The following is a 15,571-nucleotide window of genomic DNA, read 5'->3' on the forward strand; positions in this document are numbered from 1 at the left end:
AGTTTAAACTGGGCAACTGATCTCATTATACATTTTTTATAGGGGGCTGATTGGTGAACAAATCAAAGTCCATTTTCCATCTAATCAGTACCCTGTTTCTCATGTAGGTTAAATTTCTGTTCCCATTTAAATTCATGCATCTTTCCTGATGGATGCAGGACGGAAAGCTTCTACAGCTTGATTTTTTAATAGTCATGCTTTAGAGATGCCGGTGTTGGACTGGGGTGTACAAAGTTAAAAATCACACAACACCAGGTTATAGTCCAACAGGTTTAATTGGAAGCACTAGCTTTCGGAGCGCTGCTCCTTTATCAGGTGGATGATGAAGGAGCGGCGCTCCGAAAGCTAGCGCTTCCGATTAAACCTGTTGGACTATAACCTGGTGTTGTGTGATTTTTAACTTTGTTTTTGAAAGCAACACTCATGTTTCGTACAACGAAGAAACTGCTTTTGTGTTTTTATTTCTGTATTTTACTTCATTTTCAGTACCTACAGTTTTCTAATATTACCATGTCAAAATTAATTCCTTGCAATTTTGTCCTCTTATTTCATTGTAAGACACTATTCTTGATAAAGATAGGGTTTTACTTCTTAATCGCTAGTTATTTATATTGTAAATATTTACTTATACACTTAATTGTAAGATCCTGGGGGGTGGTGCTGAACAGAGACCTTGGAGTGCACATTCATAATTCCTTGAAAGTAGAATCGCAGGTAGATATGATAGTAAAGAAGGTGGTTGATATGCTTTCCTTTATTGGTCAGTGCATTGAATATAGGAGTTGGGAGGTCATGTTATAGCTGTACAGGACATTGGTTAGGCCACTTTTGGAATATTGCGTGCAATTCTGGTCTCCTTCCTACTGGAAAGATATTGTAACCTTAAAAGGGTCTGTTTCCATGCTGTACATCTCTATGACTCTGTCGATTATAGCAATTAATAATTGTGTGGTTTGAGCACATTATAAAGAGAGATAAGGTGATACTGCATTGTTAGGTGGGAAGCTGATATATGTGATGCTCTATTCTGGAAATAAATGTAAGATCAAGAAAAGTATTTGTATTTGAGTATTTTACTTTACCAACTATCTTGGATTGTATTAACATGACTGGACAATAGCAGTCTATCTCCAATAAAGTGGCCCAGACTAATGCGAAGGGCTGGAACAATTCAAAGAACTGTGGATGCTGGAGATCTGAAACAAAAACAGAAATTGCTGGAGAAACTCAGCAGGTCTGGCAGCATCTGTGGGAAGAAATCAGAGTTAACGATTCGTCAGTTCTGATGAAGCATTACTGGACTCGAAATGTTAACTCTGCTGTCTTCCCACAGATGCTGCTAGACCCCTTGAGTTTTGCCCGCAATTTCTGTTTCAAACAATAAGGGCTGCACAGGTACTGCGTAATGGTGCAACTCTTAGAACAACCTTTTCACTCTCTCTCAAGCAAATAAGTGATGACCTTTCATTGTTGTTATGTGTGAATGTGCTTCAACATTAGGGAAAGAAGTAAACAGTGCTGACCTGCTTACATTAGCGGTGAAGTGAGTGATTACAGGTGGGATTTCTGAAGAGGAAGGCTTGTGGCAAGTTTGTGAAAGACTGTGAAATTAAGATGAAAAATGGTCAGTGGGGAACATTAAGTGTCTGAACTGCAATGGATAAAAGATAAAAAGCAGGACCAAGGAGAACACAACACAAACCAAAAGGCATTAATTTCTAAACACATAGTGAGGGACAGCTCATCAATCCCTACAATGTGGAAGCAGGCCATTCAGCCCACTGAGTCCATACCAATCCTCCGAAGAGCATCCCACCCACACCCAACCTGTCTCAGTAACCCTGCATTTCCCATGGCCAATCCAACTAATCTGCGCATCTTTGGATTGTGGGAGGAACATATTCTACCCAGATGAAACCCATACAGACACGGGCGAAAATATGTAAACTCCACACAGACAATCAACTGAGGATGAAATTGAACCCGGGTCCAAGGTGCTCTGAGGCCGCAGTTCTAACCACTGAGCCACTGGGGAAAATGGAATATTTAAATCCGTTGGTGTTGGGATTAACTTACAGAAACAAATTTAGTAATGATCAAAATAAACAATATAAAAATCCCTCTCCTACCATTCATGCAATTTAAAAAAATTCCTGAATATGTTTTGTAATAATTTCTTGTGCACTATTTCAATGAAGTCACTGGCTGTTTATTGCATTTTGGTAAGTGCCAATTATGAACAGCACAAAAGGAAGTGGGTGCAAAGGATTTTAAAAAAATGAACACAGAATATTAATCCCCATTGTGAATCATGAACCACAAGATAATGTACAACAACATTTTCTGTCTTCTCTCCTTCCAAATGGCCTCTCCTTTCAGGTAATTGTTAGATATTTGCTGAGGTTTGTTTTCACTGAATCTTCCAAACCCATGATAAACTATGACAGTGAGTGTTGAAAAACTATCCGACTGAGCAGTTGGGTGTGGCATGGATTTGTCACCGTTCAGCTTAATCCCATCTTCAAACATTTCAATGAGAGATTACCAACCCTTCTGTTCCTTAACCCAAACCCTGGGGTTGAGAGACCCACTTTAATGCCTCCACCCCCAACACAGATGAAAAGATTTGCCTTTTTTCTTCTTTCATCAGATACAGTACTACTGGCAAGGGCCAGCATTTATCTCCCTTCCCTAAATGTTCATCAACTGAGGGGCATTTGTGAGTCCAACATGTTGCTCTGGGACTGGAGTCAGATGTAGGCTCACCTGGGTAAAGATGGGAAATTTTCTTCTATAAAGGACGTTAGTGAACCAGATGAGTTTTTACAATACCCATAATAGTTGTCATCGTCACTATCATTCCAGATTTATTAAAAAAAGTTTAAAGTCCATTAATTGTAGTGGCATATGAGCCCATGTCCCCAGGTCATTGACCTGGACCGTATACAGTACATTACTGTTGAGTCGCTGTCTCCTCCAGACCAGTCATTTCTGTCATTCACTGGATAGAGAAGTTATTTCACTGAGAAAGCTCCGATTTTATATTCAACCTGGAGCGTTCACCATTCATGATCAAGTGTTGAGGCTGAAGACTTTCTGCTGTTAAAAAGAACATTTTCCACATTTTGTTTTCAGGATATTACCTCTGTTCCATTCCCTTTAGAGTACATATAATTTAGTTAGCACAGCATGCTAGAAATCATGTTGTTATCACTGAGGACTTGCATTTTCCCTCCTTAAAATGGGTCGAGTTCACCTCAACGAGGGTGAGAGAGCATCCTGTTAAGAAAAAATCTGCAATAAAGGTGCAAACATTCCTGGAGTCAAAGGAAAAATAAAATACCAAACAAGATAAAAGGTGTTTGTAATTGTTAAAAGGAAACAGGAATGGCCTTTCTACTGATCCAGTAGTATAAAAGAGATAATATGTACTGTGAAACAGAACTCAGTACAAGATTGGTAAATCCCATGGACATTTGGCCCATAACCTGTATGCAGATAACATGGGAATTCCAAAGTTTATCTGTGGGACTTAGAGGGGGTCGGCTGGCTGGGTGAAAAGATTGGTACCAGCCAGGATTCCTGGTTCTGATAAATATACAGTCACCAAACAAACATTCTTTTGGTGGAAATTCTAGCATGGGAACACCCACATGGTTGAATAATCTGTTGTCACGATTGACATATGAAGGAGAAGCAGTTGGATGAGGTGCAGGGAAGGCACTCCCAATGGATGTGGATCTGTACCCCAGTGCCACAGTTCAGTAAAGGAAAGGCAGAAAATTTGGAAGGATGTGAGTGGGACTGGGGTGGGAATAAATATGAAGGATTGTGGTTCCCGTTGCAAGTTTTCCTCAGTTAATAAATGAGAAATCACTAAGTTCTGGCAACGATCAAGTATTGGGTATTAGTTCAGTTGTCCAAATGGCTGTCTTTCCCCAGTTACAATCCTGTTGTGATTTGGGTGAGTTCTGAGTTGAGGTCCTCTCCCTGGTGTGAGTGGGGTACCAGGGACATTTGCATGCCTAGTCATACCTGGTGGTTAGTCCTATCAGCCGTGTGGATGGTGGATGGCAGCTCCCGGGCATGGTTCCGAACCCGGTTAGAGCCCTGGTACTGAATGGTTGAGGAAGTTGGCACGCAGAACTCCCGGAAACACCGCTTGAAATTCTCATCCAGGAAGGCGTAGAGGACGGGGTTGAGGCAGCTGTTGGTGTAGCCTAAAGCAATGCAGAAGTGCCAGGCCACTGCTGCGAAGAGAGTGGATGGGATCTTCACCAGGGCCCTCAGGATGACGTAGATGTGGATGGGCGTCCAGCAGATGATGAAGACAGCCACCACCACAAGAACCATCCGTGTAATTCTCCGAAGGTTCCTGTCCTTCTCCTTTGAGCCGGAGAGCATCCGAACACTCTTCAGGCGCAGGATCATCAGGCCATAGCACACAGTGATGATCAGGACTGGCATCACAAAGGCAAAGATGAAGACGCAGATCCTCAAGAGGTTGTCCCAGTACCAGGAAGGGTGTGGGAATTTCAGTGTACAATCTGTTACTCCTAAAACTGAAAGGATGAGAAGGATTAAAAAAACCAAACAGTTAAATTGTGGCTTGTTGGCCATACCCTTCAGATTTCCATAACAACATTCCATAGATAAGCATTCCATGATGACGGACAGGATCAGATTTTCTGCTTTTTGTTTCTGGGCTACAGGATTGCAAAGTCTTCTGCATCCCAATATAGAGACTCCAAACCATGGGCTAGATATTACAGCTCTGCACTGGGTGAGAACTGTGATAATAAGCTAAAGAAAGAAGACAATAAAGCAGGTCAAAGGCAACTTATTCCAGCAGCAAATAGAGGGAGGATGGTCCAATGACCCCAACTGTATGGCCTGCTATCAGGCAGCAAGAGTGGAATACCTCCTTCGGGGGTCTCCTGTACTCATTGGAAGCTCACTAAAATCAAACCCCATCCTTAAACGTAGCCCAGGCATTTAAAGACTCTTAAATTTGATTTTCCAAAGGACCTTGCTCTGTGTAATCTTGTGGGAACGATAAGAAACGAGGCCACAATAGTGACCAGAATTGGGTGGCAAGGTGGACTTGCCTGGGAAATGTCTCCTCGGGAAGAGTGAGACCAATGCCCTAGGTGTTGGGGCACCCATTGCCTGGCACTTACCACTGTCAAACCTTATAGTTGCCATTATCATCACGGGTAGTCCGATAGCAGAGGACAGGATCCAGATGCAGACATTGACAATCTTGGCATTTCGTGGTGTGCGAAAATCCAGAGCTTTGACTGGGTGGCAAACAGCAATGTAACGGTCCATGCTCATGGTGGTGAGGGTAAATATACTGGTAAACATATTGTAATAATCAATGGACATGATCACCTTGCACAACAGCTTCCCAAAGGGCCAAGTTCCCATCAGGTAGTTGACACTTTGGAAAGGCAGTGTGCTGGTGGCCAGGGCATCAGCCAGAGCAAGGTTGAAAATGTAGATATTGGTAGCTGTCTTCATTTTAGTGTACCTGAAAATCAAAATAGGGAAAATATCAGGAGGTCTGTGCAATGAGCAACAAGAGTATCCATGGATAATCAAAGCAAAATATTGTCGATGATGAAAATAGAGTTATAGAATCTTGCAGCATGGAAACAGAGCCTTCAGTCTAATTTGTCCATGCTGACCAGGTATCCCAAACTCAACTAGTCTCATTCACCTGTGTTTGGCCCATATCATTCACCTTGACCACCTCCTCCGACGGCTCATTCCATACAGGCACCACACTGAAAACGTTGCCCCTCAGGTCATTTTAAAGTCTTTCACCTCTCACTTTAAACCTACGCTGTCTAGTTTTAGTCTCCCTTACACTTGGGAAAAGACTCAGCTATTCACCTTATCTATGCTCCTTGTGATTTTATAAACCTCTATCAAATCACCTCTCAGGCTCCTAAGCTCCAGGGAGAAAGGTGTCAGCCTATTCAACCTCCCCTTATAACTCAAACCCACCAGTCCTGGTAATATTCTTATAAATCCTTTCTGCACCCTTTCTATTTTAAAACTATCCTTCCTATTTTAACTTATCTGCTTTTACCAGCCTCAGGCAACTGTTTGTGTGGAGTTTGCATATTCTCCCAGTGTCTGTGTGAGTTTCCTCCTGATGCTCAAGTTTCCTCCCTCAGTCCAAAGATGTGCACGTTAGATGGATTGTCCACGCTACAGTTCCGATAGTGTCCTGGATGTGCAGACTAGGTGGATTAGCCACAGGAAATGCAGGGTTACAGGGATAGCGTAGGGGGCTGGGTTTGGGTGGAATGCTCTTCGGAGCATTGGTGTAGATTCAATGGGCTGAATGGCCTGCTTCCACACTGTAGGGATTCTACGATTCTACAGCAAGGCAACCAGAAAGGTATGCATTATTTCAAAAGCGACTCCATTAATGCCTTGTAAAGCCACAACATGATTTCCCAACTCCTATACTCAATGCTCTGACCAACGGAGGCAAGCACCCTGTCTACCCTGATAACATGTAAGCTGCTTTCGAGGAACTATGACCCTGCACCCCTAGGTCTCTTATTCTACAACACTCCCCAGAGTCCCATGATTAACTGAGTACATCCTGCACTGGTTTGTCCTACCAGAATGCAACACCTTGCATTTTATTAAATTAAACTTCATCTGCCACCTCTCGGCCTATTAACCTCTCTGATCAAAATCTTTGTACTCTTGAATAACCTTCTTTGTTATCCACTGTACCATCAATTTTTGCTGGAGAAACTCAGCAAATCTGGCTACATCTGTGGAGAGAGAAATAGTGTAACTATTTTTAAGTCTAGTATGACTCTTCTTCAGAATCCTTCCGTTCTTCATCAGTTCTGAAGAGGAGTCATATAATACTCAAAAAGTTTCTGTTTTTCTCTCTATAGATGCAGCTAGACCTGCTGAGTTTCGCCAGTGTTTTCTGTGGGATTATCCATAGACCAGTGATTACCACGATGGACACTCAGGGCACAACAGCACAAAATGCTTCTTCAGCCTTCATCTTAGCCGGTCCCTCAGTGAGTTAGTTCCTACTACATTCAGTTCATTAGCAGCACAGGTTAGACACCAATTGAAGTTCTCCACATACTCTCAGGCATTTTCAGGGCACGTAATGTACAGATTAAATATGTCATAAGGTTCCTTTTACACTGGCCCACCAAAAACCTTCAGGGCAGCTACCACACTGGGTGAGGTCAGGTGAAGTTCCCATCAAATGGTCCCCAGAATAAACAGAATTGTGGAGAAACTCAGCAGATCTGCTAACATTTGTGGAGAGAGAAACAGAGTTAACATTTTGAGTACAACATGACTTTTTTTTTCAGAATGCTGCATTATGGAGGGATCTAGATGTCCTTGTACAAGAATCACAAAAAAGCTAGCACGAAAATGCAGAAATTAGGAAGGCAAACTGATTGTTTGCAAGGGAGATTGAATGTAAAAGTAAACAAATCTTGCTACAACTGTACAAGACATTGGTGAGGCCACACCTGGGATCATGGGTACCATTTCCTTTCTTATTCAAGTCAGCTAATGTGGTTAGTTAGGCACCAAATGCTCCCAAGATCAAACACAGAATTGTAGAAAAACTCAACAGGTCTGGTTGCATCTGTGGAGAGAGAGTTAAAAATCACACCGGGTTTATTTGGAACCAATAGCTTTCGGAGTGCTGCTCCTTCATCAGGTAGCTGTGGGACAGGATTATAAGACAAAATTTATGGCAAAAGATTACAGTGTCATGCAATTGACATGATATATTAAACAAACCTAGATTGCTGTTAAGTCTTTCATCTTTTAGATTGGGTTGCAGGTTTCCATTCATTAATATGTAAATCACAGAACTTCCTTCAAATCACATTCAAGATAACTTAAGGCTTCATAGAAAAGGTGACATCTCAGCTCAGACAGTATATTAAAGGCGTGAGGTTAGAGTCTGTATCCCAATATTGAGTCAGACTGGTTCTATTTCCAAAGTAGGAATTTATTACATGGATTGACTGCCTGCAGGTTGTGTGTTTTTTGAGCAAAATAGAATGTATCAGCAAATATAATTCTGTAAGTGTAAGTTCACCCCAGAGACTTGTGTGCGTGTGCATGAGAGAGAGTGAGTGTGTGCATGTGAGTGGGTGTGAGAGAGTGTAAGTGCACGAGAGAGAGTGTGTGTTTGTGTGTGCATGCTTGGTACAGTGTGTGTAATAAGCCTGTTGGAGGGTACGCGCATGGGAGAGTGTGGGGAGTGTTTCGGTGTCTGTATGAGAGAGAGTGTGTATGAGAGAGGGTCTGCATGAGTGACTAAAAAAGGTGTGTGTGTATGAGAGAGTGTATGGTGTGGTGAGGTCACCTGTAGTGTGACATAAGCCCCAGGTTCTGGTTGAGGCCATCCTCATGGGTTCCGAACTTGGATATCAGCCACTGCTTGGCCATTCTGCATTCCGGCCTCAACTGGAACCTGGGGTTCATGTCACACTAGAGTGACCCTACCACACGATACGCTTCAACACACGCTTATTTACTCACACTCATGCAGACCCTCATTCATACAGACTTACAGTTCCCACAGCAATCCACGCACACACTAACAGGCTTACACTTCATCGCATACACTTTATCAAGTATGTGCACCCACAAACACACTCACGTGCAGACACATGCACCCACTCACAGTCTCTCACATGCACACGCACACACAAGTCTATGGGGTGAATTTGCACTTACAGAATTATATTTGCAGATACATTTTATTTTGCTCAAAAAGCACACAACCTGCAGATAGTCAATGCAGGCAGTCAATCCATGTAATATTTTATAAATTCCTACTTTGGAAATAGAACCAGTCTAACTCAGGATTGGGATACTGACAGACTCTAACCTCACACCTTTAATATATCTTGAGCTGAGATGTCACCTTTTCTTTCTATGAAGCCGTAAGTTATCTCAAATGTGATTTGAAGGAAGTTCTGGGATTTACATATTAATGAATGGAAATGTGCAACAAAATCTAAAAGATGAAAGACTTAACAGCAATCTAGACTTGTTCAATATATAATTTCAGTTGCATTAAACTATAATCTTTTGCTATAATATCTATGACTTATGATCCTGTCCCACAGCTACCCGATGAAGGAGCGATGCTCCAAAAGCTAGTGCTTCCAAATAAACCTGTTGGACTATAACCTGGAGTTATGTGATTTTTAACTTTGCTCACCCCAGTCCAACACTGGCTCCTCCACGTTGTGGAGAGAGAAATAGAGTTAACATTTTGTGTCTGGTATGACTTCCTCAGAACTGAAGAATAACTGAAGGATTCTGAAGAAGAGTCACTCCAAACTCTCAATGTTTACACTGTTTCTCTCTAACTGCTGGCTTGGAGGGGTTGTCTGAGGAGGAAAGGACAAGCAGGTTGGGTGTAAGCTCATGGGAGTTCAGCAGAATGAGAGGTGATCTTACTGAAACATAAGATTCTGGGGAAACTTAACAGAGAAAAGAATTGAAGGATGTTTCCCACAAGAAGGGAATCTATAACCAGGGGACAGTCTACAAATAACATGTATCCCATTTATGATGGAGATATGGAGACATTTCTTCTCTCAAGTGTTTGGATTTCTGTTTCAGAGCAGTGGAGATTGGATCATTGAGTTAGAGTTTTCATTTACAAGGCAGTTAAGTGTTATTGACAGTTGTGGGAGGCAGAAAAATTGAGTCGAGACCACAATCTGACCAGCCATGATCTTATTGAATGATGGAACAGGCTGAAGAGGCTGAATGGCCTACTCCTGTTTCTTGTGTAACCACAGCATGATTTAGCAAAGAAAGACAGGCTTACATTTGAATAGCTCATCTCAAGAACACTGGACATCCCAAAGCACTTTGGAACTGCAGATTCTGTTGCAATTTAGAAAATAGGAATGTGTGTACACAGTAAACGCCCATAAAAAGCAGCCTAGTCAGTTCCTGTTTGTGATGTTGATTGATGGATAAGTATTGGTCAGGTGAGTGAGCTTATCTTTCCCATTGAACCTGGTCGAAATAGTGTCAAGACTTAATTTATTATGCTCAGGGAGCAAGTGGGAGGCTGTTTAGGGTAAGGTCTCCATTTGACATCTCACTGAAAAGACAAACTCCCTCAGGGATTAACCTACAATTTGCCCTGGGAACATTTGCCTGGAAAAAGAACAATAAAGCTGTCTCTACACTATTGTTTCAAACAGCGATTCAGCATCCTGCATCTTGGAGGTCAATTGTCATAGATTGTGAGACAAAGTTATAGATTAAGGCAGTGTCCTGTGAAAAGAATAATATTGCCAAGGAGCCAAAGCAAAACAAGAATCAATGGGTATCAGGGACAAACTCCCTGCAAGTTGGAGTCATACCAGGCACATAGAAGATGATTGTGGTTGTTGGAGGTCAGTCATCTCAGTTCCAGAACATCTCTGCAGGAGTTCCTCAAGTTAGTATTCAAGGCGCAAACATCTTCAACTGCTTCATCAGTAACCTTCCCTCCATCATGAAGCCGGAAGTGAGGATGTTTGCACAATGTTCAGCACCTGTTGTGACTCCTAAGACACTGAAGCAGTCTATGTTCAAATGCAACCAGATTTTGACAACGTCTGGGGTTAGGCTGACAAGTGGGAAGTAATATTCATGCCAGCTAATGATCATGCCAATAAGAGGCAATATAATCACTGGCCAATGACATTCAATGGTGTTACCCCACCATCAACATCCATGGGGTTACCATTCACTAGAAACTAAACTGGGTAAAAACAATGACTGCAGATACTGGAAACCAGATTTTGGATTAGTGGTGCTGGAAGAGCACAGCAGTTCAGGCAGCATCCGAGGAGCAGCGAAATCGTCGTTTCGGGCAAAAGCCCTTCATCAGGAATAAAGACAGGGAGCCTGAAACGTGCAGAGATAAGCTAGAGGAGGGTGGGGGTGGGGAGAATAGAGTACAATAGGTGTGCGGGGGAGGGGATGAAGGTGATAGGTCAGGGAGGAGGGTGGAGTGGATAGGTGGAAAAGAAGATAGGCAGGTAGGACAAGTCATGGGGACAATGCTGAGCTGGAAGTTTGGAACTAGGGTGAGTGGGGGAAGGGGAAATGAGGAAACTGTTGAAGTCCACGTTGATGCCCTGGGGTTGAAGTGTCCCGAGGCGGAAGATGAGGCGTTCTTCCTCCAGGCATCTGGTGGTGAGGGAGCAGTGGTGAAGGAGGCCCAGGACCTCCATGTCCTCGGCAGAGTGGGAGGGGGAGTTGAAATGTTGGGCCACAGGGCGGTGTGGTTGATTGGTGTGGGTGTCCTGGAAATGTTCCCTAAAGTGCTCTGCTAGGAAGCGTCCAGTTTCTCCAATGTAGAGGAGACCGCATAGGGAGCAATGGATACAATAAATGATATTAGTGGATGTGCAGGTAAAATTTTGATGGATGTGGAAGGCTCCTTTAGGGCATTGGGTGGAGGTGAGGGAGGAGGTGTGGGCACAGGTTTTGCAGTTCCTGCGATGGCAGGGGAAGGTGCCAGGATGGGAGGGTGGGTTGTAGGGGGGTGTGGACCTGACCAGGTAATCACGGAGGGAACGGTCTTTGCGGAAGGCAGAAAGGGGTGGGGAGGGAACTATATCCCTGGTGGTGGGATGCTCCTGCCCCACTGAACTCATTTCTACCTACCTCGACACTGTCTTATCCCCCCTAGTCCAGGAAGTCCCCACATACGTTCGAGACACCACCCACGCCCTCCACCTCCTTCAAAACTTCCGTTTCCCCGGCCCCCAATGCCTCATCTTCACCATGGATATCCAATCCCTCTACACCTCCATCCGCCATGACCAGGGCCTCCAAGCCCTCCGTTTTTTTCCTCATGACTTGTCCTACCTGCCTATCTTCTTTTCCACTTATCCACTCCACCCTCCTCCCTGACCTATCACCTTCATCCCCTCCCCCACTCACCTATTGTACTCTATTCTCCCCACCCCCACCCTCCTCTAGCTTATCTCTGCACGTTTCAGGCTCTGTCTTTATTCCTGATGAAGGGCTTTTGCCCGAAACGTCGATTTTACTGCTCCTCGGATGCTGCCTGAACTGCTGTGCTCTTCCAACACCACTAATCCAGAAACTAAACTGGACTCATCATATAAACCCAATGGTTACAAAAGCAGGTCAGAGACTAGGAATACTGCAATGAGTAACTCACCTTCCGACTTCAAGCTTGTCCACCATCTACAAGGCTGAAGTCAGGAATGTGATGGAATACTCCCAAAACACTCAAGAAGCTTGACAACATCAAAGACAAAACAATCCACTCGGTTAGCACCACACCCAAAGCATTCACTCCCTCCACCACCACTCAGTAGCAGCAGTGTGTACTATTTACAAGATACACTGCAGAAATTCACCAAAAATGTTCAGATAGCACCTTCCAAATCCAGGACCACTTTCAACTAGAAGGTCAAGAGCAGCAATACATGGGAACACCACCACCTGCAAATTCCCTCCAAGCCACTCACCATCTTGGCTAGGAAATATATTGCCATTCCTTCAGGATTGCTGGGTGAAAATCCTGGAAACCCCTCCCTAAGCACATGGACTGCAACAGTTCAAGAAAACAGCTCACCACCTCCTTCTCAAGGGCAACTGGGGACAGGTAATGAATGCTGGTCAACTTGCTGTGCCCAGATCCCATGAGTGAATAAAAAAGATAATGAGTGGTGGGTGGATTTTGGGTGATTATTAAATTGAAAAAGAGAATAGCTGAAAATAGGGAATGAGAAGGATCTTTTATTTTCCAGCACTTTTCAGTTCTGAAGAAGTCATTCTCAAACTGAAACTATTAACTTGATTTCTCTCTCCACAGATGTACTGCTAGATCTGCTGAGTTTTTCTGGCATTTCAGATTGACTCTTTCAAATTTACTGGTAGTCTGAGATTGTGTCATCTTTCTTCGGCTCTTGATGACCTAGCCTGGAGTGTGGGGTGTAATTGGTTGCCACCTCAGTGTTAAAAGTGTAATTGGTTGAAACGAAATAGGTGTGATTTTCTCTGTCAGTATGTCACGGTGTCATTCGCTACGGGTAGCACTAGTTTCACCAATGGATATGGATGGGGTGGGGGAGACGGAGCGGTAAGGGGAAGGTGGGGGAGTTGGTACTCACGTTTCGAGGAACTTATAAAAGGCTGTTCCTATTGAAAAGGCATTTCGATGGGCAAAGGCATTTGTAAAGGGGTCAAACGTACACTGAGGATTAACTGCACGATTTGAAGTGAGGGTCTATCTGAGCGCCGTTTAGACGCTGCACTCCCACAGTTACCGGTTAGATGGCGCTGTTTGAGCAACTAAGACAAGTGACAAACCAATCCTGCCCCATAGGTATCTATTAAATACAGATATTAATCCATTAACATCCAATTAGTGCACAAATACACAATTATTGATGTGAAAATCGCGCAGTTAATCTCTACAGCATTGCACTGCGCCGAACTTCTCTTCCAATCCATGCGAAAACATTAAATGTGTCATCAACAGGAAAAACACACAAGGACTGTAATTTTGAAGGTTATGCACATTGTCTTATCTGTAAACAAGATTGCACTGAAGTTAGACCCCCAAATTATCAATGAAGTGAGGCGGGTGGGAAGGATGCTACTCGAGTCGAGTCAAAATCCGTTGATGCTGGGCAGAGGTTTCACGACAGAGAGAGAGAGAGACAGAGACAGCGAGAGTGGAAGAACGGGGGTCAAGTTAAGAGTGTATCTTACCTGACAATGACATACATGACCAGGACATTGCCCACCAACCCCAGCACACAGACAATGGAGTAAAGAGCAGTAATGATGATGGCGATGATGATTGAAGCCGAACTCTTGCTCAGAGGGACTCTGTCGGTGCCGTTACACAGATTCGAACTGGAGTTGATGCAGAGATAGGACCAGTTGGCTGAGCCCAGGCTGGAATTCATGGTGGTTAGGCTAGTCTGGCAGAGCTGGGACCCGTTGGCAGCTAGATCACCGCAGGGCTGGGCGAGTAGGTCCATTGCTAGGTTTTTGTTCTGCTCTTGGCAGGACGTAAGGGATTAAAAAAAAACCCAAAATAACAGAGCGCTGTCGATTCAAAACTTCAGCAGATCCTCAGATGAGAGAAGTGTGACGCCTGTCGTGGCCAGTGCAATGCTCTGGATGAATTGAACCCACTCGAGGCAGCAGTAGAGAGAAGCTCAACGTTCCTCACGCTATTTGCAAAGGGGACACTGTGGGTCTCTGGGCCCCCGGGCCGTCTGAAGCAGTGGCTGATCTATCTCCTCTTTGCCTGATCCCTTTTTTTATTCTGGCTGTGATTCGCCGTTTTATTGGAGGAGGGGGGGGGGGGGGGGGAGGGGGTTGACGTCAACCCCTCCCTTCGCCTGTGATTGGAGGGTTGGCGCCAGCACCTGGTCACAGTGTCAGGTACAGGTAAGAGTTGAGGACCAAGGTGCCGCTGCGCTGTCCACGGTGCTGAAACGGCTCAGGCTGCAATGCAACTGGGGGCGAGGTCACTGAATCGTCGGGAAGCTACTGGATCGAGTTTAAAGACACAGGACAGACAGAGAGAGAGAGAGGAGCTAAACGAAAGCGTCCCCAGCACCAGCTCAGTCCCATGATGCTTGAGAAGTTAGCCTTTGATACAGCCTTTGAGATGCATTCGTCAGAGAGGTGGAGATTCAATGGAATCATAGCCATTGGAATGGGTGTTCAGTTGAAACTGACGCACAGTTGGGTAACTGGGAAAGAGTTTAATTATGTTGAAGACATTTTCTGCCACAATTACAGACACGGTCATTTCATGGTGATATGTGGGTTAGTGTGTTTAGTAGCTGGTCCTTGGGCAGGCTTCCCTCTGTAGCCATTCACCAGGACATTTTCACAGGAACAATATTCAATAAATGCGAGTTCTACAGATTTTCCTTTATGAATCCTTGGGATGTGTGGTGATTACAGTTTTGAGAAGATTGCTCTAGTTCATAATCGTTCACTGCTGTGCATTGTTGTACCCCAAACAGTCCTGAACAGAGTGGTGCAGGATCTGTAACTTGCAGGTCATTAAACTGTTATGCAAAGTAAATGCAAGGAACTTGTTTCTTTGAGAGATGTAAACCATCTGAGTTCTAAGAGAATTGATGGAAGACTGGCATTTTTACAGCATCTTATAGTGACTCAGGACATCCCAAAACATTTCTCAATCATGGATGTCTATTTAGTATGTAGTCACTGTTGGAATGAAGGAACCATTGCAGTCAATTCATAGCAAGGTCCGACAAGCATTAGTGAGATGATGACCAATTCTTTTGCTTTTAGTGACGTTGATTGAACAATAATTATTGGTTATGATGCACAAAAAACACTCCACTGCTGTGACTGAAATAACCTTAGATCATTTGTATTCACCTCTAATAGCAGATAGTGTCTTGTTTGCATGTTGTACCTGAAAAGCAGAACTTCGGTGGTTGAGCACTGCCTGTGTCAAACTAAGTAATATGGTCAAGCTTGTGGAGTGGAATCTGAA

At 43.9% G+C, this 15,571-nt stretch overlaps 1 protein-coding gene across 1 annotated transcript; it reads right to left on the reverse strand.

Annotated features, from left to right (window-relative positions):
* Positions 1-376: 376 nt before the first annotated feature.
* oprm1 (opioid receptor, mu 1) lies at positions 377-14,397 on the reverse strand. The gene is made up of 3 exons (XM_043695304.2): positions 13,792-14,397; positions 5,181-5,533; positions 377-4,562 (listed from the first exon to the last, which is right to left on the reverse strand). The coding sequence occupies exons 1-3, from the start codon at positions 14,064-14,066 to the stop codon at positions 4,030-4,032; spliced, it is 1,161 nt and encodes a 386-aa protein (XP_043551239.1). The 5' UTR covers positions 14,067-14,397; the 3' UTR covers positions 377-4,029.
* Between the last annotated feature and the right edge of the window lie 1,174 nt (positions 14,398-15,571).

Source organism: Chiloscyllium plagiosum, unplaced genomic scaffold (genome assembly GCF_037043375.1).
Source record: "Chiloscyllium plagiosum isolate Xiang-an unplaced genomic scaffold, Cpla_swu_hap1 HiC_scaffold_10, whole genome shotgun sequence".
Lineage (NCBI taxonomy): Eukaryota > Metazoa > Chordata > Chondrichthyes > Orectolobiformes > Hemiscylliidae > Chiloscyllium > Chiloscyllium plagiosum.